This window comes from Ursus arctos, unplaced genomic scaffold, assembly GCF_023065955.2.
Source record: "Ursus arctos isolate Adak ecotype North America unplaced genomic scaffold, UrsArc2.0 scaffold_16, whole genome shotgun sequence".
NCBI lineage: Eukaryota > Metazoa > Chordata > Mammalia > Carnivora > Ursidae > Ursus > Ursus arctos.
This window is the reverse complement of record NW_026622830.1, coordinates 13,554,583-13,579,132: the sequence shown is the minus strand read 5'-3', so window position 1 is coordinate 13,579,132 and position 24,550 is coordinate 13,554,583. Positions and strand designations below refer to the sequence as shown.

Here is a 24,550-nt window from a genome sequence, read left to right as displayed (position 1 = left end):
TTTACTCTGTGTGGCTCTGCCTTTTATTTGCTGTGTCTTACAGAATCCTCATGATAAACCAAATAAATAAACTGTTTAGTTCCATTTTGCAGATGGGGAAACTGAGGCTTAGCACTTTCAACCACTGCCCATGGTCACCAGGGCAAATAATTATGCATGGATTCTCTGTGGTCTTCCACCCCTTCCAGGCCCTACGATCCAAGAAGACTGGACCTAGCTCTTTCTCAAAATAGGAATCATAGCACATAGTAGGCAGTCAGCAAATACTTATTGAACAAATGAGTGAATGTCTGAATGAATACTGTAGGTCAAGGGCAGGGCCAGAGCTTGCCAGGTCAAGCCAGGGCTTTGCCTTCACCACATGGTATTCTGGGCAAAGAAGAGAAGCAGAGGCATCGACTTGGGGAGATCTGTGATTTGTCCCTTTCTGGACCCTGGGCCATGGATGGGGTACTTGACTGGGTGGGGCTCACTTCTCTCTACCTACTCGTGGCTTTTCCGTTCTACGCGTTATGTGCAGATTACTTTTTATATCAGCCCCCCGGTTACACACCCAGGTCTTTTCACTTGCTCTTCTGGTGTGTTTTTGGCAATTTTATTTTAAATCCTGGCATCAGTAAGACTTCATTATGATGAACGAGTACTTGTTCACTGTGGACCCGGGACAGTAGGTCTCTTGGCTGTGGGGAAAGAAATCATAATGTGGATTCCAGAGCACGTAACGTCGATGAGGGGCTGCTTTCCACTGCTTTCTTTGCGCTGCGGGGGGTGACATGTCAAGCCTGTGGTGACGGAGACATCGGGTTGGCTGGAGAACCGAGGCAGGCAGTGACCTGTGCTGTTTCCCACAGCTGCGGGGAAGGCAGGGCTGCACGCTGGCTGGGCGCCGGGACTTTGGGGTCAGGCCGACCCGGGCTTGAACCCTGCTCTGCTACTTCCTACTAGGACCGACTTCCTAGGGTTGTGGTCTAGATGAAGCAGGATACTGCTTGTACAATGACTGGCCCTGGGGAAGGAAGTGCTCAGTAAATGGAGGCCATTATTATTTTTTTTTTATTATTCGTCCAAGCGCTAATGCCAGTAACTAAGCGGTTTCCGGAGTCTTGGGTTCAGTTAAAGCCAAGCTTAGCCCAAAAAAAGGAGGAGAGGTTTTCATGGTGACTGTCGCCATCTCCTTGGAAAGCAGAGGGAACCCAGAAGGCAACAAGCCCAAGAAGGATGTGTAGAGTCACGGTAATCAGAGAAACGTGAAATAAAGACAACAAGGCGGATAGCATGTTAGTCCTGTTAGGATAGCCACACTTAGCAAGTGGGGTTAGCCAGCTGTTGGTGGAGATGCAGGGACGGGGAACCATCAGCACTGCCGGGGGGGACATGCACCTGCGGCCAGGAGCTCTCACCCGGCCCTTAGGGAGACTAGGTCTTAGGACTTGGGGACCCAGCTGTCCCACTCCTGGGGATAAATCCCAAGGAGACTCACACACAGGCCCAGATGGGGACGGTCCAGGGGTGTTTGTGGCAGCCATGCTGTGGTGGGCGGAGCTGGAGGTTTCCTGGGCGCTGTCCCTGAGGAGGGGCAGATCTCAAGAACGCACGCAACGGAGGGCTGAGTAGTTGGCAGGGCAACAGGTGAGAGGTGCCTCCCACAATGTGGACGGAGCCCAAGGACTTAAAGCTGGGCAAAAAGATGGAGAATCCATACGGCCAGTAATGAAACGGAACAAACAAGACGTACCCACAGCAACATACACGGGTCTTAAGAACTCCCTGATGAGTGAAAAAAACGAAAAGTCATAGGAAATGTAACACACAGAATTCCCCAAAATTATGTACCTGCCCACAAAGCGCCGGTGCCCTTTTGCAGGAGCGCGTAGAGACAATAGGATACGCCCCGGACATGCTAGAATTACTGCCTGTAAAGCGACAAGGAATGAAAGGAAACACATTTTTTAAGCAGAAAGGTCTTGGGTGCACTAGTGAGGAAAATGTGCCGTGAACTTGAATTCGCTCCACAGTTAGCACCCAGCCTTTTGCAGGATGACAAAAGAGGATGGGCTGATGTCCACAACTGTCCACGCCGGCTCCCTGACATTAGCGGAGACACAGTTCCAGGGACATAAAGAATCCTTCTGTGTCTTCTACAGAAGGTATAAACCTCAATCTGTAAGCTCGAGGGGGTAAAAAGTGGATCTGACTTTATTTTCAGCCTTTCAACAAGATTTCTGCTTTGAGCTACTGTTCCCCTAGGCCGGTGGGAAGGTCATCGCAGTCTTTCAAGGCTTTCCCCAAATTCTCTGGAATTTTGGCCATGGTTCTGGCATCTTACCCCACGCCAGTGTGTTATAGTGTCAGGGGCTCATCATCCTCCCTCACTGAGACCCAGGCTGCTGCTCGCTTGTCCACCGTCTCCGAACATGAGGCTCCTTCCGGTCTGGGGCTCTTCATTGCCCTGTCTTTGCCACACTGTGGGCACAGGAATGTTTTGTTCTTCTGTCTTCCTAGACCAGAGGTCACACACCGGAAACCCACAGGCCGCATTCCCTGAAATATGTTTTTGTTTGTTTTGTTGTGGTTTTTTTTTTTTTTTGTTCCAACTAATTTATATTTGTTGCCTACATATAAACATTGGGAAATTCATATATAAACCCAGATTTTTCACTTCTTTGGAAAAATCAGAAGCCCTGGCTACATTAGATCATACTCCTAGGTGACAGAGGTCAGTTGGGAGTTGAGCCGTTGTATCAGTCAGGAATGCTTTGGGCTGCTAGTAACAAAAAGCCCAACGAATGTTGGTTTAGCTGTAATGACATTTATTGTGCATTTAGCAAGAAGTCTGACCCTAAGATTGGTTTGGCAGCTCATTTATCTCTTCAAGGACCAGGTTCTTTTTATCCTTCCACTCCTTCAACCTCAGCTTGTGGGCCTTTTGCTTTTATGTTCAAAGCCTCATGTCCCAAGATGGCTGCTGTAACTCCAGGCATTACATCTTTACATAATCCGGGGAGGAGCTGGCAGGGGAGCAAAAGAAGTCTTTCCCAGAAGCCCCTTGGCTGGAACTAGATTACATAGCCATCCCAGAACTGCAAGGGAAACTGGGAAAGCAAGGAAAGAAGCTAGCAAGGAGAAAGGATCTGAGAATTCTTGTGGGGGCCAAACAGCATCTGCCACAAACTGCTGCCCCCTTAGGTAAAACTGTGCATCGCAGGGGCACCCGGCTGGCTCAGTCGATAGCGCATGCGACTCTTGATCTTGGGGTTTTAAGTTGGAACCCCTCATCAGGTGTAGAAATTACTTAAAAATAAAATCTTAAGGGGCACCTGGGTGGCCCGGCTGTTGAGCATCTGACTTTAGCTTGGGGCGTGGTCTTGGGGTCCTGGAATCAAGCCCCATGTCAAGTCCTGCCTCTGGCTCTGAGCTCAGCTGGGAGTCTTGCTTGTCCCTCTGCCCCTCCCCATGTTTGTGCTCACTCTCTCACTCTTTCACTCTTGCTTTCAAATAAGTAAATAAAATATTTTTAAAAAATAAAAATAAAATCTTTTTAAAAAACTGTGCATTCCAGTTTGCCACAATCCCCACCCCACCCCCATTGTTTCCCAACACTGACACTGTGTGTCAGCTATTTACCATCGTGGCTGCATCAGCTCCTTCCCTCACCTCCCTCTCCTGTTGGGCCTGGAAGGTTCTGAGGGCTTCCTGTCTCAGGCTCAGCACACACAGCCCCATCCCATGGAGGGGAGGCTTGCTACTTTTTCAGCACCTGTGTGTGGGTACAAAGAATCCCTCTGCTCAAGGACTCCCTGCTCCTTCTCTTTCTCTTTTTCTGCCCATCCCCTTGCCCTCCCTCTTGCCCTGCCCAGTTTCTCTAGCCAGAAGAATTGCCCATATTCCCAAGAATCTTTCTTCCTTTGTATTTCTTGGGCATTTTGCCTATATCAATCTAATTCTTAGTTGGCCCACCAACTGGGGCCAATCCACAAACTCACCAGCCGGTGATAACGTAAGTTCAGAACTGAAAGTAAGAGAGAGAAACTTTCCCAGCGGTTAAAGACTAAATTCTGTCCCAGCCACCAAGCACCCAGTCCCAAGCTCATCTCAGCATAGGATGCAGGGCCACTGGGGAGTTGTGGTACCACGCGGTGAATTACATGCAGCCTGAGTTGCATGCTGGTTATGCAACCATATCTTTGTTAAACACTGGTCCTTCCCTGCAAGTTTGAGAAGCGTTAGCCTGCACCTCAAATCCTCCCAGACTCCAGGGCTTAAACTTTGGAACACAAGAGCTGGGATAACTCATTTCTGCTAATTCTTCTGCCCACCTGTGCATCCCGGCTCAGGACCCAGGACCCTGATGGGCCTGGGAGGAGAAGCCCCAGTTGCCCTGACATGCTAGCCTTCCTCCCCTCATCCCAGAATGGCTTGCCACCTCTCACTTGTGATTGTGTGGTGAGAAATAACAGGTGGAGGAAGGAGGGGTGAAACCGATCATCCACCTCGAAGCACCGTGAGAGCGTTTTCTCTGCGGGGAAGTTGGGGAGAAATGTCCAGAAAGTGCACACTTCTCAGCACGTTCCCTAGTATCTCTCCATTAAACATCTCCGTATCGATATGATTCCCAGTTGTCTCATCTGCCGTGAAAGAACCCTGCTGACACAGCTGGCACCATGTTCGCAGGGACTTCTCCAGAACTGGGGCGGGTGCCGCCGCCTTTGCACAGTTAGCTCCGTGGCGGGGCCGACAGGAGGGCTCAGCAGGGAGGGCCCAGCATCGTGGGCCAGTACCAGTGCAGGAAACATGTTCACTTCCCAGTTTACGTGGGATGCGTCCCCCAGGGGCCCTGGCCCTCCTGACAGCAGTAATAAAGGAGGATGGGTCTTTGCGCAGTGACAGTGGTTGAAAATGCCACCCTTACTGTACAGGGCCTCAGCGTGTTGAGAGCTGCTTTGTGATCTCAGGAAGCAGCCCACCGTTGCCTGGGGGAGCCGCACCCAGCTTGTCTTCCTGCCCCCCGCCCCCGGTTTCCGAAGAGCCTTCTGCCGGGAGTCTCGCAGCCTGGTTAGATGAAGTCATGATACTTCCAACAAAGGGAAAGAAATAGCTGGGAAGGGATGGTGAGGTTGGTGCCGAAGAGGTAGAGACAGGCATGGTTCCCTGAGCTTGGGCACAAGGAATCCCAGAGATGCAGATATCACCTCTTCTCTCGGGGCGCAAGGAGTGTCCAGAAGTGTGGCAGAGGGAGGGGTCCTGACCTCTCTGGGCCTCCCCATACCCCTCCTTTGCAGTCGCCTGGGAGACTGGCTGTGGGACGGGGCTGGGAGGCAGTGGAAGCAGCAGCTTTGTTTTATGTTGAATGAAGATCAAATTCACATAACAGTGACCATTTAGAGCGCAGTTCGGTGGCATTTAGTGCCTTTACGGTGTTGTCCAACCACCACTTCTATCCAATTCCAAGATATTCTTATCACCCCAAAAGGAAACCCCATCACCCATGGAGCTGTCATTCCCAATTCGCCCCTGTGCCCAGCTCCCAGCAGCCACTAGTCTACTTCAGTCTCTGTGGATTGGTCTGTTCTGGACATCTCAGATACATGCAAATCAGACAGTATGTGGTCTTCGATGTCTAGCTTTTTCCACTTACGACATCTCCGATGTCCATCCCCACTGATGCGTCAGGACTCCATTCCTTTTTGTAGCTGAGTAATGTCCCATCGTATGCATTTACCACATTCCATTCATCAGCCGATGGACGTTGGGCACGGTCTGCCTTTTGGCTGTTGTGAATAGTGCTGCCAGGAACGTTTGTGTACAGGTTTTTGTCTGAACATCTGTTTTCAACTCTTTGGGGTGTGTACCCGGGAAGGGGATTGCTGGGTCATATGGTAATTCTGTGTGTCCCTTCGTGAGGCATCAGCAAACCCCCTTCCACCGCAGCTGCACATCCTACTCCCCTACCCACAGTGAGCAAGCTTTCCAGTTCCTCCACATCCTCGCCGACACTTGTTATATTCCATTTTGTGAGGGTTTTTTTGGTTTTTTATGGCTGACCTAGGAGACGTGTAAGAGTAAATGTCCACCAGCTCAGACGCTGTTGGGCAAGCCAGGGAACTTTCCAGCACCGAGTTTCTGTAAACTCCACAGCACTCTCTACCTTGGAGGGTGGACAGCTGCATTGAACAAGTCACTGTACGTAACAGCGTGCAATACAGGGGGCATCTTTACTTGGCACTGAGGCCCACATCCAGGTGCCGGATCACCCAGGACTTCACATGTTCACTGTAGCGAAGGATCAGTGGTTTTTCCTTCATTTAGTGTGAAATACAGATTCAGCAGACAAGAGACATGCCTACGCACCATCTCCCGATTTCTGTACTCATCTCATCGATAACAGTTTGCAAGCAGGTTCCAGCCCACAGTCCACAGCTCAGCAGTGCTGTGCTGACCCATCACAGTATTTGGGTCTGGAATCATCTTAACTGTCCATGTATCTATCCACTTGATTGTGTTCTGTCTCCTCCATGCATATAAGCATCAACCCCTTACCACCATATCCACAACCGTGCCTGACACAGTGATCCATTTCACCAGGAAACGTATTGTTGAATAAATGGATGAATATCCACTGGAAGATTGTTTTGCTGATATGGTGGTTCTGGCCTGCAAATGTAGCAGGGGTCCAAGCTCCTCATATCTTGATGCTCAGCCATGTGATCCAAGATGACCCTATTTCGCAGGGAAAGGGAGGCCGCACCCCTGCCCTGTAAGGGCATACTCAGGAAATTGCACACATTGATTTATTACCCTCCCCTTGACTAGAATTCATCACACAGCCACACCCTCCACAAGGGAAGCTGGGAAAAGTAGTGTTTATTCTAATCAGGCATGTGTCCAGCTTAAAAGCAGAGATTCTATTGACATAAGACAGAAGGGGTAAATGGATATTGGGGGACCCCTAGAAGGGGACTTACTACCATCAGCTTAAGAGAGGACGTTTTCCTCATCTTACCCTTGCCTTCCCCAGCCCTCTTGTGGGCACTCCACCAGCCAGATGGAGGCAAGAAGTTGGTGTTTATCATTCCAGCTCAAGGTGGTCCATTTGGAAAACCCTCCAGAGACCACATATTGGGGCACAAGACTTCTGGGGCCACGTGCCCACATCCTCCTGGGTCCTCTCAGGCATAGAATGGATGTCTCCCTGCGGGGGCTGTGGGACTGCCCTCCGCACACTGCAGTTTGCTCAGCTGTCCGTTCTTCAGATGTCCCTGGGTCACAAAATGAAAACAAACAAAAGGCTTGTTTGGGAGAAAGAATACCAAGGGACCAGACTGGCCTATTTGTTTTCAGACCTGCCCTAAGTTGTCATTCAGAAGGTTGACACAAAAGAAAAAAGAAATCAGAACAGAAAATACTGCAGCCCGGACTCTTCCTAGGGCAGGTGTGTTTCTAAGCTTTAACAGGTGGGGTCACCATGGTAACCATGACCCCAAAAATGATTTAGAATGGAATAGGCTGGCCTGGACCTTCTGTCGACCTTTCTGAACAGGCCATTGAGGACAGAATGGGATCTCAGCGTGCCACACTCTTGTGGACAAATTCTGTGGTTTCTGGTCCTTGGACAAGTCTCCATGTAATGGAGATCAGGAGGATGCCCAGGGGTGGCCATATTCCTGGTCCTTCCTCTCTTCACCTGGCTGGCTCCAACTCATCTTCAGAGATTAGTTTAGGTGTTACTTCTCCTGGGAAGCCTTCCCTGGCCCCACCTCTCCCCAGCAGGCATTACAGAACCCGTCCCAGTGCCCAGTGCATATTCCTTCTCACCCCTGGATATGGGTATAGTTTATTTTGTAGATTTGACTTTGGAGACATTGCAATACTTTATATAATTATAAAACACATTTGAAAACTCCTAAAATTTGATAGCAAACTTTTATAAACCTAACTGCATATTGAGTTGGTTGGCATAACCATACAGAAAGGAGACTTTATTTACCCATATTTTTACTTTTTTTCTCTCTTCTTTCTCCCTCCTCATGTTCCAACTGTCCTTTTTAAAATTTCCTGTTTCAAGAACTTCCTGTACCCATCTTTTCAGAGTATGTCTGTTGTGACAGACTTTCTTAGTTTTCCTTCATTTGTCAATTTATTTTTGGCAAAGATGCTAAGTAATTCAGTGAGGGAAAAGATAAACTTTTTATAGTGGTACTGGAACAACTAGATAGCCATATACAAAAGATTCATTTAGACCCTTACCTCACACCATACACACAAAATTAACTTATATTAGATCATAGAGCTAAAACTATAAAATTTCTGGAAGAAAACATAGTGAAAAATCTGACCTTGGGTTAAACAGTGAAAGCAAGATCCATAAGGAGGATATTGATTAAGAAAAAAAAAAAAAGCTTCTACTATTCAAAAGACACCATAAAGAAAATGAAAGGACAAGCTACAGACTTGGAGGTAATATTTGCACATCGTGTATCTGATAAAGGACTTGTGTCCAGGGTATATAAAGAACTCTTACAAAAATTTTAAGAGGACATATCTAACTTTTTTCTTAATGGGCAAAAGATTTGAATAGATCTTCATCTAAAAAGATCAGACATGAATGTCCAATAAGCACATGAAAAGATGCCCAGCGTGGTTAATCATTGGACAAACGCTACCTAAAACCATGATCCTGGGGTCCTGGGATCAAGTCCCACATCATCGGACTCCCTGCTCAGCAGGGAGCCTGCTTCTCCTTCTGTCCCTCCCCCTGCTTGTGTTTGCTCTCTGTTTCTCTCTCTCTCTCTGACAAACGAATAAATAAAATCTTTCAAAAAAAAAAAACCTAAAACCACAAGGAAATACCACTGCCTACCTACTGGAATGGCTATGATCAAAAAGACGGAAAATATCAAGTGCTGAAGAAACTGGAAGTCTCATACCCTGCTAGTAGGTTTGTGAAATGGGATGGCCACTCGGAAGACACTTTGGCCATGTCTTTAAAAAGTAAAACATACTCTTGCCAAGTGATTCCACAGTCCTACTCCTTGGGACCTGCCCAAGGGGAATGAAGACATATATCCACACAAGGACTCGTATGCAAATGTTCAGAGCCTCTGTATCTGGAATAGCCCCAAATTGGATGTGGTACATCCGCACGCTCAGTACTAGTCCGCAGTGAAAAGGAATGAACTGCTGACCCACATCACAGCATGGACGAGCCTCTGCAGCCTTAGGTGGAGGGAAGGAGGCCAGATGCAAGTACATATCGTCCAGTCCCGTTTCTGTGACGTTTCTAGAAAAGGCAAAACTCTAGACTCAGCAGTAGGTCAGCTGCCTGATGCTGGGGAGGAGGGCAAGGGTTGACAGCAGAGGGGCACAAGGGAACTTTGGGGTGATGGAAATGTTCTAAAACTGCATTGTGGTAACGGGTGCACAATTATACTGATTTACTTTAAAAATCATCCAGTTGACCCCAATGGAGGAATTTTCTAGTACATAAGTTATATCCCCCCAAAGAATAGTTTGTAAAGCAGCAGCAACAGCAGCATAGAGAGGCGTTGAAAACTCAAGTCAGACTGCCTGGTTCCAGCCCCAGCAGCTGTCACCCATTCTCTGTGATGCCTTGGGCACATCACTTAACTTTTCTGGGCCTCAGTTTGTCCAGGAAGAGCTCAGAATGGCAGCTGATACACACAAGTTCACCATTGCTATTCCTGTAGCCACTCTCTTCCCTCTCTGGGCTCCTGCCCCATTGGCCTTTCCTCCCTTTCTCTAACCTGCCAAGCAAATCCCTGCACTGGGATATGTGCGCTCAGTGTTCATGAACACTCCTCCCCCAGGCTGTGTCCATCACTGGCACATCTCAGCTACAGTGTCACCTCAGAGAGGCCTTGCCTGACCACCCTGTCTGCAATGACACCCCATTCACCACTCATTCATTCAATAAATCGCATTTTCTAGTAGTAATAGTAGAAGTATCATTTTTATTCCCATTTTATAGATGGGGCAACTGATGCTCAGAGGGCAAAAGTCCTTTTGTGCATTTATTCAGTTTACCACCATTCAGTTTATTCATTTTACTACCTTGCACCCCTTAGAATGGCTACTGTCAAAGAAAGAAAGGAAGGGAAGGAGGGAGAGAGGGAGGAAGGAAAGAAGAAAATGTTGACATGGACGTGGAGAATTTGAAACCCTGTGCACTGTTGGTGGGAGCGTAAAATGTCTATAGACAACAGTAGGTGTTTCCTCAAAAAATTAAAAATCAAATTATCATGTCCAATAATTGTGCTTCTGGATATCTACCCAAAAGAATTGAAAGCAGGGTTTCAGAGGCATTTGCACCCCCGTGTTCATAGCAGCAGTTTTCACGATAGCCAAAAAATGGAAGCAATCCAGGTGTCCGCCGACGGATGAATGGCAAAGTGGTATATGGTACAGTGGAATGTTATTCCGGCATCTGCCACAACGTGGACGAACCTTGAAGACGTGATGCTAAATGAAATAGGCCAGTCACAAAAGCACAAATGCTACATGATTCCACGTAAATGCCATCCCTCGACTAGTCCCATTCATACAGAAGGTCGACTGGTGGGGGCCAGGGCCTGAGGGAGGGCAGGAATGGGGAGTTATTAATTAATGGGGACACAGTCTTAGTTCTGCGAGATGCAATGAGTTCTGGGCATGGATGGTGGTGAAGGTCGCACAGCAATGCGAAGGTACCAAATACTGCTCAGCTGTGTGCTTAGAAATAGTGAAAGCTGTAAGCTTTATGTCATGTACGCTTACCACAATTTCTTAAATAAATATTTTTAAACATAATTATTAAGAACCAGAATCTGTATGGCATGCGCCACCTCATTTACTGCTCACCACGATCCTTTGATGGTGGAGTTACTTATCTTTCTTCATTAATTGACAGAACTGAGGGTCAGAGAGATTTGGTAACTTGCCAAGGTCACAGGTTCCTTCCCAGGCTGTCAGCCCTCAAGGAGCCCACCTGTCTGCCACATCTTTCTCTTCCACGTCCCTCTTGACTGTAAGAAGTCTCATCTGTACCCATTCCTCCTTCCTGCAGGCACGGCGGGGATCTACCAAGGAGCAAATGGCCTGACCAACGCAGCCGGATTCGGAAGTGTGCACCAGGTAGACGTCACTCCTCACCACGCGTATTCGTTTTCCTTAAATAGTCTCCTTAAATCAGGGCACCCCAAGAGTCCACCCCCACCCACGACCCCCACCAGAAATGCAGTCTCTCATTCCCCAGGTTTAGAGACCACAGGAGTCAGATTGTGCAAAAAAAGGCCGTTGGAAAGATACAGTGTAGAGACAGAGCAATTGGAATCACAAATGGATTTCCAAGGTGACGTAGGCAATATTATGTATTACATCTTGAGCTGAGCCCGAGATGCCCAATGACTGCTGAATCTAGCACATATGAATGCAAATGCATGTGCTCGCTTGACCTTCTCAAGCATGAGAATCCATCCTCTTCACTTCTGCGTGCCAGTGCCAAGTGCCCAGCACACAGTGGGGGCTTTATAAATGCTTGTTAAATCACACCAGGTCAACCCTGTAAAGACAAACACTGGCCAATAGTTTGTCTTTTTTCACTTAGTAAATTAAGAATGAGAGTGGGAACTCTGTCCTATTTGTGCATCTCTTCTATTAAGTCTAAAATTATTTCAAAACAAAAGGTTAACGTGCTTTCAGGCTAGCATTAAAACAAAACTACCACAGAGTAGGCGGGCTTTATGGAATATTTAACATTTGAATATGAGGAATGCACTGTTTCTTCTCCAGTCAGCTCAAGAATCTAAATGATTTAAACCTTGGCAGATTGGGAGATGGTTGCTATATTTCTGAATTATTTCCGGTATACCATGTACATGGATAAAATACTCATAGGTACAACAGTCCTTTTTAAGGTGTGGTTCTTCACTCTGGGTGTCTGCCCGTTTCACCAAGAGGAGCTTGTCAAAAACAGATTCCCTAAATGCCACCCCCAGAAATTCCGATTCTGTAGGCCTGGGGTGGGGTCCAGAAAGCCGAACTTCCTGTGAGTTTTCACAGGGTTGAGAAGCATTCGTTTATGAAGATGGTGGGGCAGAATATTTGAAACAATGACTATTGTGTGAGAGCTGGAATATCTGGCTTTTTTAAGCAAAAGGGGATTGGCATTCTTTGATTTGATCTCCAAGACTTCCTCCTAGAAGATTCTGGATCCTTAACGCTGTATAGGCACTGCTGTATTTGTACCCCTCGTGAACTTAAAATGTCACCTGGTTTCCTGGGTATGTGTGTATGTGGTCCTTATCGCACATTTATTGGTTCATTGATTTCTCTAGTATTTATTGAGTTCCCCTCTGTGCCTGACACTGTTCCAGGTGCTAGATATATAACAGTGATCAAAACGGACAGTGACACAGCCACACCCACATCCCTCAGGGTGCACCTGCTGACCTCCAGATTGCAGCCTCTGCATCCCTGGGCTCGAGGGTATTCCCTAGGGCCAGAGCACAGGGCAGGAGGGAAGTGCCAGGGAATGAAGACCGCTGAGAGCAGCTCTCAAACAAAGCCTGGCTGCAGTTGGTGGATGAACAGCCCAGCTCCCTTGCCCCTAGGACAGATCATGCTGAGAGTGTGTTTTATACCATCCCAGTGTTTCTCAGGGGAATTCCCTCCAGTCCCCACTTAGAAGCCCCCAGATTGGCTGCTTTTCCTTCTTTCCTCTGCTGTCTCACTTCCCCATCCCCCAACTGGTGTCTCTTCCACCTCCCAAATACTTGCACTTGTGTCCTTGTCCCAGGGTCTGCATCTGGGGCAAGGCCCTGCCCACATGGAGCTTTTGTTCTAGTAGGAAAGATGGAGACAAACACAAGAGACCCACCCCATGAGGCCCCTCGCCACTGTCAGCCTGTGACTGGGCCGATGGAAGGCCCACAGCCAGGCAGGCTTCCTCACTCGGCACCCTGTGTATTTCCCTTTCCAGGACTATCCTTCGTACCCCGGCTTCCCTCAGAGCCAGTATTCCCAGTATTACAGCTCGTCCTACAGCCCTCCTTACGTCCCGGCCAGCAGCATCTGCCCTTCTCCCCTCTCCACATCCACCTACGTCCTCCAGGAGGCATCTCACAGCGTCCCCAACCAGAGTGTTGAGTTGCTTGGAGGTAAGTACAGTCGCTGTCTCGTGGCTATTGGTGGCTGTGATCTGAGCTCTCATAGGAAGGATGGACTGTATATGGGTCCCAATTGTAATGACCTGGTCACCCAAGAGTTAATCCAGCCCTCGGGTATATTTTGTTGGCCTTTCTGTGTGTGTGCGTGTGTGTGTGTGTGTGTGTGTGTGTGTGTGTGTCTTTAATCGTACCCATGTTTAAAATTTTTACCTAAAAATTCTAATTTCTGCTTTCCCTTGAAAGTCTTCTCTTGAAAGCAAATCTGAACCTGGTCACTTAGGTCTGTCTTCCTAAGTGACGACACTTGGCTGGCTGAGTAATGTCTGCCCCGTTCAGACAGGGCACACACAATTCCACATCTGGCCAATGTACTTCAAGTTCAGTACCTGCCTGGCCCATGTGGGCAGTGGAGTTGGTAAGCCCTAGTCCTCAAAGAAGGAAACCAGTATTATTGCCCATCTGCGATGTGCCAAGCACATATCTGTGTGGTCTTCTCATTTCACATATTTATATATTGATTCAACAAATATTTATAAAGCACCTGCTGTTGTCCAGGCACTCGTTAGTTTAGGAAATAAAATATAGTGCAACATAGACTTGATTCTTGCAGACAGGAATCAAATGATCACATAAATACAGAATTACAAACTATGATAAGGAAGGTCACAATCCTCACAAAAACTGGTTTTCAGTTCCCCTCTCTTATCCAGATAAGAACAATGAAGATCAGAGTGATAAGTAACTTGCTAGCAATTGGTGGAATTGGGATTTGAACTCAGGCCTGTTGGGCTCCATAACCAGTGCTCCTGGATATTCAGTAACTACACATAGCTGAGATTATGTTATGTAAAACCCATTTGAGAACAGAAGGGCAGTGGCCATCAAACCTTGCTTCTCTCACGGAGAATTCTAGAATCTTTTTAAAAAATCCTCACACATGTATGTTTTCAATAGCACAACAGCTTCAGGAATCCCTTTTATTGGGGCGCCTGGGTGGCTCAGTCAGTTAAGCATCTGCCTTTGGCTCAGGTCATGATCTCAGGGTCCTGGGATCAAACCCCCCATCGGGCTCCCTGCTCAGTGGGGAGTCTGCTTCTCCTTCTCCCTCTGCCCCTCCCCCTGCTAGTGTGTGCTCACTCGCTCGCTCTCTCTCTCCCAAATAAATAAATAAAATCTTTTTTAAAAATCCCTTTTATTGGTCAGGACTTTCTGGCTTCAAAAGATAAAAGATACAACTCAAACTAGTTTAAGCAAAAAAAGGAATTTTTAAAGATTTATTTATTTTAGAGAGCACACACACAAGTGGGGGGAGATTCTCTTGAGAATCTCAAGCAGACTCCCCAGTGAGTGAAGAACTTGACACAGGGCTCAGTCTCACCACCCTGAGATCATGACCTGAGCAGAAACCCAAGAGTCAGACACTCAACCAACTGAGCCACCCAGGCGCCCCCCCAAAAAGAATTTTTAAATATATGTAACCAACATGTATAGGGATTCAAGGCTGAGTCCAGGGGTTCAAATGATAATTTTGGGCCTCAGTCTCTTTCTTCCTCTGGTTCTTCATTTTCTTGGGTTCATTTCACTCTCGAGCAGGCTCTCCCATTGTGGTGGAAAAGATGATCACCAGCTGCTTCAGGATTCAGTCCTGCTGCTTATCTACCCCTCAGAGAGAGTTCCTCCTTCCTCACAGCCCCTGCAGAGGTCCCAGACAACCCTTCTGTTGGCCCAGCTTAGGTCACATACCTATCCTCACACCACTCTCTGTGGCAGTGGATGGAATTCTGGGATGGGACAGCAAACCTGGGTCTCATGCCCACAGCAGGAGCTAGAGTTGGATCACCGCCACCCAGACCACATGGGCTGCATGAGAGAGATGGGTTCCCAAAGAAACCCAAAGCACACTACCCAGGGGAAGACAGAAGATGAACTGGGTGGGCCAAAGTAACAGGATCCACAACCCATGGGACCCACCTAGATTAGGAGCAACATGTGGGAGAGTCCACGTCCTGATCCCTGGATGATGTACATCCCTGTGCATCTAACTCTCCAGCCTACGGATTAATTCTTTCCTTCCATAGATCTGCTAGGCATATGTCTTCTCTTGTATGAGGTGATTTAGGCTTATTATCATTAAATGACATGACAGCAACTGTAAAGTAGATATCATTGCATTTAGTTCTCTTTTCTTTTCAGTGGGTTTTTCAGAACCCACTGATATTCTGGGGCTTGTAGACGTTAAATTAACATGACAGTGTATGGACATTCATTCAATAAGTACTGGTTGAGGTTAGAAAAAGAACAGTAGTTGAGACTTTTTTTTTCCTGGGGTTCTTGGTACAGCTGTTCCTTTTAGCCCTTATATTTTCCATCACTAGGGACAAGTTAACTATCCTTGGTTTGGTGACAAATGGAAACAACATGGCCGGGCATTTTTAAGTCAGTTTTTTTTTTTAAGTAGGCTGCACGTCCAGAGTGGAGCCCAGTGCAGGGCTTGAACTCATGACCCTGAGATCAAGACTTGAGCTGAGATCAAGAGTCAGACACTTAACCGACTGAGCCACCCAGGTGCCCCTTTTAAGTCAATTTTTAAGGAAGTTCAGGGCTTGAGCACTGATTTTCGTCACTGTGATTTCATCACCGTATTTAATGAACGCATAGTACCTAGTTAACAACTTCCGAATTGCTTTCTTTGAAGGGCATGAAATTTAACAAACTTTTCTTTGTCATAGTAGTGAATTATCTTTGACCATCCTGGTTTTCAGAGTGTGGCCACTCCAGTTGGCTTCAGAGAGGAAATATAAGCAGGAAATCCTTAAGTAGATGCGACTATCTATGTATAATTCGGAACTGGATTCCAAAAACTTACTTCCCAAGAATTTGGGGTATGTGGGAAGGTTATCTTTGTTCCCCATCAAGAGCAAACATAAAGCTTCATTGTATCTCTTTGAAACTTTTCTTTATTGTTTCCCCCTGTTCTTCATTTATCCCTTGGTCTAAGGTTCAACAATAAGTGGTTGAGATGGTTTTTACTGTGTGTCTAACAAGCTCACATAAAATCTAATGACATAAATAGTTGTCAGCTGTAACTTAGGTCTCTTGCCTCTTTTCCCCAGTGTCTGTTATAAAGGAAGGGCATGTAAGCATACATGTGTGCACATGCTCGCGTGCGCACACACACACACACACACACACAAGCACTCTCTTAAAATTTCCCATAAAAACTCCACTTTTGAAATTATCCAGGATCTCCTTGAGTGGTTGGTTCCAAATTCCAGAGCCTCAAGAGGTTTATATGTTACTGATAGATCACGCTCACTCTCTACATTGCCTGGATACAGTATCCTGACACTTTTCTCCACCCCAGCCCCCAGCCCAGCCTGCACTGGTACACATTAACAGTTATACAAAGTCCAAACAATTTACAGATGATTGCAGGGCAATTTGCTGAGGTAGAGGGCAAAATCTGAACATATAACGTTACTCAAGAGAAAAAAACAAATTAGTAGTGATTGCTTAAGGGCTCTTTTCTTTTCAAACTTTTCAATATGAGGCAGATTATCTAAAAAGACAATTGGACAGACATCGGAGCTCCTGATTCTCAGGTCTTTGGATTCCAGGACTTATACCAGTGGGGCCCAACCCCTCCAGACTCCCCCTACCCCCAGTTCTGAGGCCTTCAGCCTCAGAATAAATTATACCATTGGCTTTCCTGGTTTTCCAGCTTGCAAACAGCAGACTGCGGGACTTCCTGACCTCTATAACTGCATGAATCAATTCCTGTAGTAAATCTCCTCATATATATATATATATATATATATTTACATGCATCCTATCAGTTCTGTTTCTTGGGAGAACCCTGACTAATACACCATGGGTCAAAGAGAAAAACCAAAAGAAGATTTAAAAGTATTTTGAACTTAATGAAAATGAAAGCACAATGTGTCAAAATTTGTAGGATGTCACTAAAGCAGTACATAAAGGGAAAACTTGTAGCACAAGTGCCTATGTTAGGAAAGAAGAGAAATTTCAAGCCAAACACCTCATCTTCCACCTTAAGAAATTAGAAAAAGAAGAGCAAATTACACTCAAAGTAAGAAGAAGAAAGGGAACAATAAAGACAAGAATGGAAATCAGTGAAATCTGAAAACAGAGAAACAAGAGAGAAAATCAGTGAAAACAAAAGCTGATTCTTTGAGAAGATAAAGAAAATTTATAAAACTCTAGATAGGCTGATACATAAAAAAGAGAGAAGACATAAATTACCAATAAAATGAGAGTGGTGACATCACTACAGACCCAACAGATATTAAAAGGACAATAATGCAATTTTATGAACAACATCATGCCAATAAATTCAACAACTTAGATGAAATGGACAAATTCTTTATAGGACAAAAACTTCCCAAACTCCCTCAAGAAGAAATAGATGACCTAAATAGATCTATATCTTTAACAGGCCTACATCTATTAAATAAATTGAATTTTTTGTTAGAAATCTTCCCACAAAGAAAGCACCAGGCCCTGATGGCCTCACTGATTAAGAGTACCAAACATTTAAATAAGAACTATCAATTCTACAAAAAATTTTAAGAAAATTGAAGAGGAAATAATACTTCCCAACTCATTCTATGAGGCCCACATGACCCCAATGCCAAAACTAGATAAAGACATTATAAGAAAAGGCAACTAGGTGCCTGGGTGGCTCAGTCATTTAGGCGTCTGCCTTCAGCCCAGATCATGATCCTGGAGTCCCGGGATCGAGCCCCGCATAAGGCTCCCTGCATAGCAGGGAGTCTTCTTCTCCCTCTGATTCTCCCCCATCTTGTGCTCTCTCTCTCTCCCAAATAAATAAAATCTTAAAAAAAAAAAAAGTAAGGGAAAGGAAACTATAGACCAATATCCCCCATAAATATAGATTAAACATTTCTAAACAGGGGCGCCTGGGTGGCACAGCGGTTAAGCGTCTGCCTTCGGCTCAGGGCGTGATCCCGGCGTTCGGGGATCCTCCGCTATGAGCCTGCTTCTTCCTCTCCCACTCCCCCTGCTTGTGTTCCCTCTCTCGCTGGCTGTCTCTCTCTCTGTCGAATAAATAAATAAAATCTTTAAAAAAAAATTTCTAAACAAAATGTTAGCAAATCAAGTCCAGCAATATATGAAAGAAGAATAATATATTATGACCAAGTGGGATTTGTCCCAAGAGTGCAAAGTTGATTTAAATTTTGAAAATCAATATAATTTGCCCATAAGTAATTAACTGGAGAGAGAAAAAGAGGTCACCTTAATAAATGCGGAGAAAGCATTTGACAAAATTTATCATCTGTTCCTGATAAAAATTCCAAATTAGGAATAGAAGGGAACTCTTTATTAGAAAAAGACATGCTATGGACTGAATGCTTGGATTCCCCTCCAGATTTATATGTTAAAGCGCTGTTACCCAAAGTGATGGTATTTGGAGGTGGAGTCTTTGGGAGGTTATTAGGTAATGAGGGTGAAGCCCTCATGAATGGGGTTAGTGCCATTATAAGAAGAGACACAAGAGAAATAATATATCTCTCTCTCTACCATGTGTGGATATAGCAAGAAGGTGTCCATCTGAAAACCAGGAAGAAGACTCTGACTAGGAGCAAAATGGGCCAGTGCCTTGATCTTGGACTTCCAGCCTCCAGAAATGTGGGAAATAAATCTTTGCTATTTAAGCCACCCAGTCTGTGATATTTTGGGGGAGTTCATATTTTTTTTATAATAATTTTTTATTATGTTAGTCACCATACAGTATATCCTTAGTTTTTGATGTAATGTTGTATGATTCATTATTTGCATATAACACCCAGTGCACCATGAAACATGTGCCCTCCTTAATACCCATCATTCTGTGATATTTTTGTCATAGCAACCCAAGTTGACTAAAATAGGATAGCTGCAAAAAACCTACAACAACTCCCCAAGTTCAGAAGCAAGATAAAGATGTCTACTCTTACCAATTCTATTCTCCATTGTACTGGAGATTCTAGCCAGTGCAATAAGACAAGTAAATTAAAGTCTCCATATTGGAAAAGAAGCAAAACTTCATAAAGGGAAAAGAAGTTAAATGATATGATCACCTATGTAGAAAATTAGATAGAATTTATTTAAAAACTAAAACTAAAAACTGAATTTAGCAGTGTTGCAGAGTACTAGGTGAATATATGAAAATCAACTGTATTTCTATATAATAACAACAAGCAATAGGAAATAGGATATTTTTTTAAAAGATTTATTTATTTATTTCAGAGAAAGAGTACAAGGGGGAGGGGCAGAGAGACAGAGAAACTTAAGCAGACTCTGTGCTAAGCATGGACCTGGTTGTGGACTTGATCTCAAGACCCTACGATCACGACCTGAGCGAAAACCAAGAGTTGGGCACTTAGAACTGACTATGCCACCCAGACGCCCAGAAATAAGATTTTTTTTTAAAGATTTTTAATTTATTTGACAGAGAGAGACAGCCAGCGAGAGAGGGAACACAAGCAGGGGGAGTGGAAGAGGAAGAAGCAGGCTCTTAGTAGAGGAGCCTGATGTGGGACTCAATCCCAGAACGCTGGGATCACGCCCTGAGCCGAAAGCAGACACTTAACCACTGCGCTACCCAGGCGCCCCAGAAATAAGATTGTTTTAAATGCCATTTACAGTACTATCAAAAAATATTGAATACTTTCATTTCAATGCTATTTCATTTCATTTCATATTCAGTGCTACTGAATAAATCTGCCAAAAGATGTGCAAGAGTTGTACACTTAAAACTACGAAGCACTACTGAAAGGAGTGAAGACTTTAGTAAACGGAAAGAGCTCACAGCTCAGAAGACTTAGTATTATTAAGGTGTCAGTTCTCCACAAATTGATCAATATATTTAACACAATCTCTGTCAATATCCCACAGTTGTATATAGAGATTGGCAAGCTGATTCTGAACTTCATTCTGAACAAAGGACCTGGGATAGCCTCAATAGCTCTGACACAGAAAAACAAAGTTGGAAGGCCAACACTACTTGATTTTAAGACTTACTCCAGAGGCACAGTCATCATGACAGTATGGTGTTGGCATAAAGATAAACAAGTATATCAATGTACCAGAATAGAGAATGCAGAAATAAATGTGTGTGTATATGGACAAGTAATTTTTGATAAAGTTTCAAGACAATTCAATGGAGAAAGGATAGTCTTTTCAACAAAAGATTCTGGAACAACTGGATATCTGTATTCATAAAAACTGTACTTCAGTCCATACCTCACATGACATAAAAGAGTTAACATAAAATAGATCATAGACCTAAAAATAAAACCACAAAACTTCTAAGGAAAACAGGAGTAAATCTTTGTGACTTTGGGCTAGGCAAAGAGTTCTCATATATGTCACCAAAAATATGATCCAAAAAGAAAATAAATTACATAAATCGGCTTCATGAAAATTTAAAACATTTGCTCTTTGAAAGACACTGTTAGGAGAATGAAAAGAGAAGCTACAGTCTGGGAAAAAATAATTGCAAAGCATGTATCTGATAAAGTGTGTTGTATTCGAGTTCTCCAAAGAAAATAGTTTTTAAATAAATTCTATCTAATTTTCTACATAGGATAGAGAGAGAGAGATAAGAGATTTATTATAAGAAATGGTTCAGATCAGCAGGTCCCATGATCTGCCTTCTACAAGCCAGAGAACCAGCAAAGCCAGTAGAGCAATTCAATCTGAGTCAGAAGGCCTGAGTGTCAGGAGCTCCAACGTCTGAGGCAGGAAAAGGTGGACATCTCAGCTCAAGAGGAAAGATAATTTGGGGGCACCTGGGTGGCTTAGTCGTTAAGCATCTGCCTTTGGCTCAGGTCATGATCCCAGGGTCCTGGGATCGAGCCCCGCATCAGGCTTTCTGCTCAGCTGGAAGCCTGCTTCTCCCTCTCCCACTCCCCCTGCTTGTGTGCCCTCTCTCGATGTCTCTCTCTCTCTGTCAAATAAATAAAATCTTTAAAAAGAAGAAGAAGAAGAAAGATAATTTGCCCTTCCTCTGCTTTTTGTTCTATTTGGACCCTCAGCCAAATGGGTAATGCACCCCCCCCCACATCAGTCTACTGATTCAAATGCTAATCTCTTATGGAGACACCCTAGTAGACATACCTAGAAATAATGTTTTACCAGCCCATCACCTTGACACACAAGATTAACCATCACATACATGTAATATACAAGGAATTCTCAAAACCCAAGACTAAGAAAACAACTCGTAATGAAATGGGCAAAGTATTTGAGCAGACATTTTACCAAAGAAGACACAGGGATGGCAAAACAAAACAAACAAACAAACAAAAAAACACAACCCTAATTCAGATGCTGACCATTAGTCATTAGAGAAGTACAAATTAAATCCCCAATGTGTACCCCTTAGAATGGCTGTAATCATGAAGACTGGCCATACTGAAGGTTGGCAAGGATGTGGAGCAAACTAGAACTCTCTTACCCCGCCGGTGGTAGTGTGAAATGGTACAATCACTTTGGAAAACAATTTAGCAGTTTCTTAAAAAGTCAAACATAGACTCACCACATGACCTTGGAATCACACTGGTAAAAAGAAAGTTTACATGAATACCAAGGTTGATGTGTGAATGTTCGTAGCAAAACTAGAATCAACCCAAATGTCCACCCACAGGCGAGCAGGGGGGCGTGGTGTATCTGGACAGTAGAACAGTCCTCAGCAACACGAAGGAAGGAACCATCCCTACGCGTGGCAACATGGACTGACTCGCGAAACTATTGTTCTGGCTGAAAGAAGCCAGACAAAGAAAGAATATATACTGTGTGATTCAATTTATTTAAAACTCTAGAAAAAGCAAACTAATTTCTAGGGAGAGAAAGTGTATCGGTGGTCACCTGGGGAGTGGGGTGGGAGGAAGACATCACAAAGGGATTACAAGGAAGCCCTTGGAGGTGATGTAAAAATGCAAGGAGGGAGAAAGAAAAAGAGTAAAATGACCCCGAAGAAGGTTTATGTAAATTGCTTTAGCCTCTGTACCTCTGACTGTGAACTTTGAATCTTGACACTTCATTCTCAAGAATGTAAAAGGTTGGGAAACGGCCTGCTTTTTCGGGGGCAGGGAGGGGAATCTTTTTTTTTTTTTTTTAATTTTATTTATTTGAGAGAGAGAGAGCAGAGTGAAAGAGAGATACAGCATGAGTGGGGATGGGGGTGGGGGCGGAGGGAAGGGCAGAGGGAGAGGGAGAAGCAGGCTCCCCACTGAGCAGGGAGCCTGATGGGGGGCTCAATCCCAGGACCCCAGGATCAGGACCTGAGTCGAAGGCAGACGCTTAACCAACTGAGCCACCCAGGTGCCCCGGGAGACTCTTAATATATTGGCTTCCCGCACACCTTATTTAAACATTTATTAGACGCCTGATGTATTCCCCTTTTCAATGTGTCCTGAAAACTTGGGGAGTTGGGAGATGGCCCCACAGTCCTGACAACTCAAAAGCAAACCTTTCCTTATTATGTCCTTAGTCTGCTAAGAAGTTTTAGAAATATTAAATAAACCAAGTTAAGTCCCTTGGGTTTTGGAGGGAAATCATCCTTCCAGGGTAGTGGGGAAAAAATCAGTCCATTGCCAAGTAGTTTTAGACAAAAGCATTTTCCTCCTAATGATCCAAGAACTGGTGATTATGGAAGGAGAGATGAAGTCCTCAGGATACATTTGGGAACTAAAACCAGCAGCCGTAAAATGAGAGAGCGGGATGGGGTGCCCTCCACGGTTCCCTGCCTGTGTATGCTTCTGTCACTCCAACGATGGGGGCTGGCCCAGACTTAGTGTCCAGGATAACACAGACACGTCATCCTACTTCATCAGTTCAGTAAAGACGATAAACTCTGATAAAAAGTCAGGTATTTCAATCTTCTGTGCTTAAAAAACAGCACAGTGCGGATTCTGGCTTTGGGACCTGGGTCCTAAGAGGGTGCTGCTCACTCATGCGGGGGGGGGGGGGTGTCATCAGACCCCCCATCATGCCTGAGGGCATGCACATGGCAGCCTCTCTGTGCCTCCTAGAAGCACCAGCTCAGTGGAAGCCGCAGGTGGCTGCCTTCTGCTCTGCACCTTCTCGCTGACCCTGCACATACAGGTCAAGCCAGAGCTCAGTTCAGATCGTTTACTGACATGTCCTCAGTGCCAGCCCTGTGCTTTTAATAGAGAATGAAGCAAGCCACATAGGGAGAGCAACACAGAGAATTCTCCCTGCACACGTCCCACTTGCCCCAAGATGTGCGTCTCTTAAAGATAGAAAAGTTTGCTGCCCTGCTCCTTTTAAATACTGATTTTCTTCCTTCTGAGAATCTGGGGGTTCTCAGGCTTTGGGATATAGAGAGTTGCAAACACAAAGCTCTGCTCACTGTCCCTACAACTCCCCCAGCGGCCCACCCTCACTTCCCTAGAGTTCCACTCAGGTATCCCCTTATCCGTGAGGCCCTCCCTGACTAGCCCCGTAGCAGTTAGTAACCTCCCAGCACTCCCGGTCCTCATCCTGGCTGTTAATTCTCTGTAACATGCAGGACGCCTGGGTGGCTCAGTCGGTTAAGCATCTGCCTTCAGCTCAGGTCATGATCCCATGGTCCTGGGATTGAGTCCTGCATCGGGATCCTTGCTCAGTGGGGTGCCTGCTTCTCCCCCTGCCTGCCACTCTCCCTGCTTGTGCACACTCTCCCTCTCTCTCTCTCTCTCTCTCTCGTTCTCTCTGACAAATAAATACATAAAATCTTAAAAAACAATTCTCTGTAACACGCATCCTTACCTAGCATGTTAGATACTCACTTGTTTGTCTGACACCCCTCTCCTCCCCTCCGTCTAGAAGTTAAGTACTATGAGAAGCAGTGCCTGGAACTATGCCTGCTCGTGAATCTTCGCTCCGTGAGTGAATGATTATGAACAGGCAGCCGAGGGGGGACCATCAAGAGCAGTTTTGATCCCATGAGATCTTTGCCTTCTGTGCTGCCTTTGGGACCTAACACTATGGAGCTGGTTCTGGTGGAGTGATATTTCCTGGGAGGAGACACTCAGCAAAACTTCTGATATGTCGACCCTCCCTTTCCTGCACCAGGGGAATATAACACACACAATGGACCCTCCACGCCGGCGAAAGAGGGAGACACGGACAGGCCGCACCGAGCCTCCGACGGGAAGCTCCGAGGCCGCTCGAAGCGGAGCAGTGACCCCTCCCCAACAGGGGACAATGAGATCGAGGTAACTCCAGACTGCCTGTTTGACTTGGTGAATGTAATCTCCACCTGTGACTGGAACAGGAGCATAGGGGACAGAGTTCTGTCCACGCACACAGGGGAGAATGACCCTTTGTGTCCACAAAGCTCTAAGTAATGGAGGAAAGAA

General features: G+C 45.5%; 1 protein-coding gene across 4 annotated transcripts in view; it reads left to right on the top strand.

Moving 5' to 3' along the window:
• EYA2 (EYA transcriptional coactivator and phosphatase 2) overlaps positions 1 to 24,550 on the top strand; it is a 268,408-nt gene that overhangs the window by 151,093 nt on the left and 92,765 nt on the right. For all 4 annotated transcript variants that reach the window (XM_026503660.4, XM_044385868.3, XM_048222359.2 and 1 more), the window contains 3 exons: positions 11,060 to 11,127; positions 12,974 to 13,151; positions 24,264 to 24,406. In XM_026503660.4, the coding sequence (XP_026359445.2) occupies positions 11,060 to 11,127; positions 12,974 to 13,151; positions 24,264 to 24,406 (389 nt within the window). The remainder of the gene's footprint in view (positions 1 to 11,059; positions 11,128 to 12,973; positions 13,152 to 24,263; positions 24,407 to 24,550) is intronic.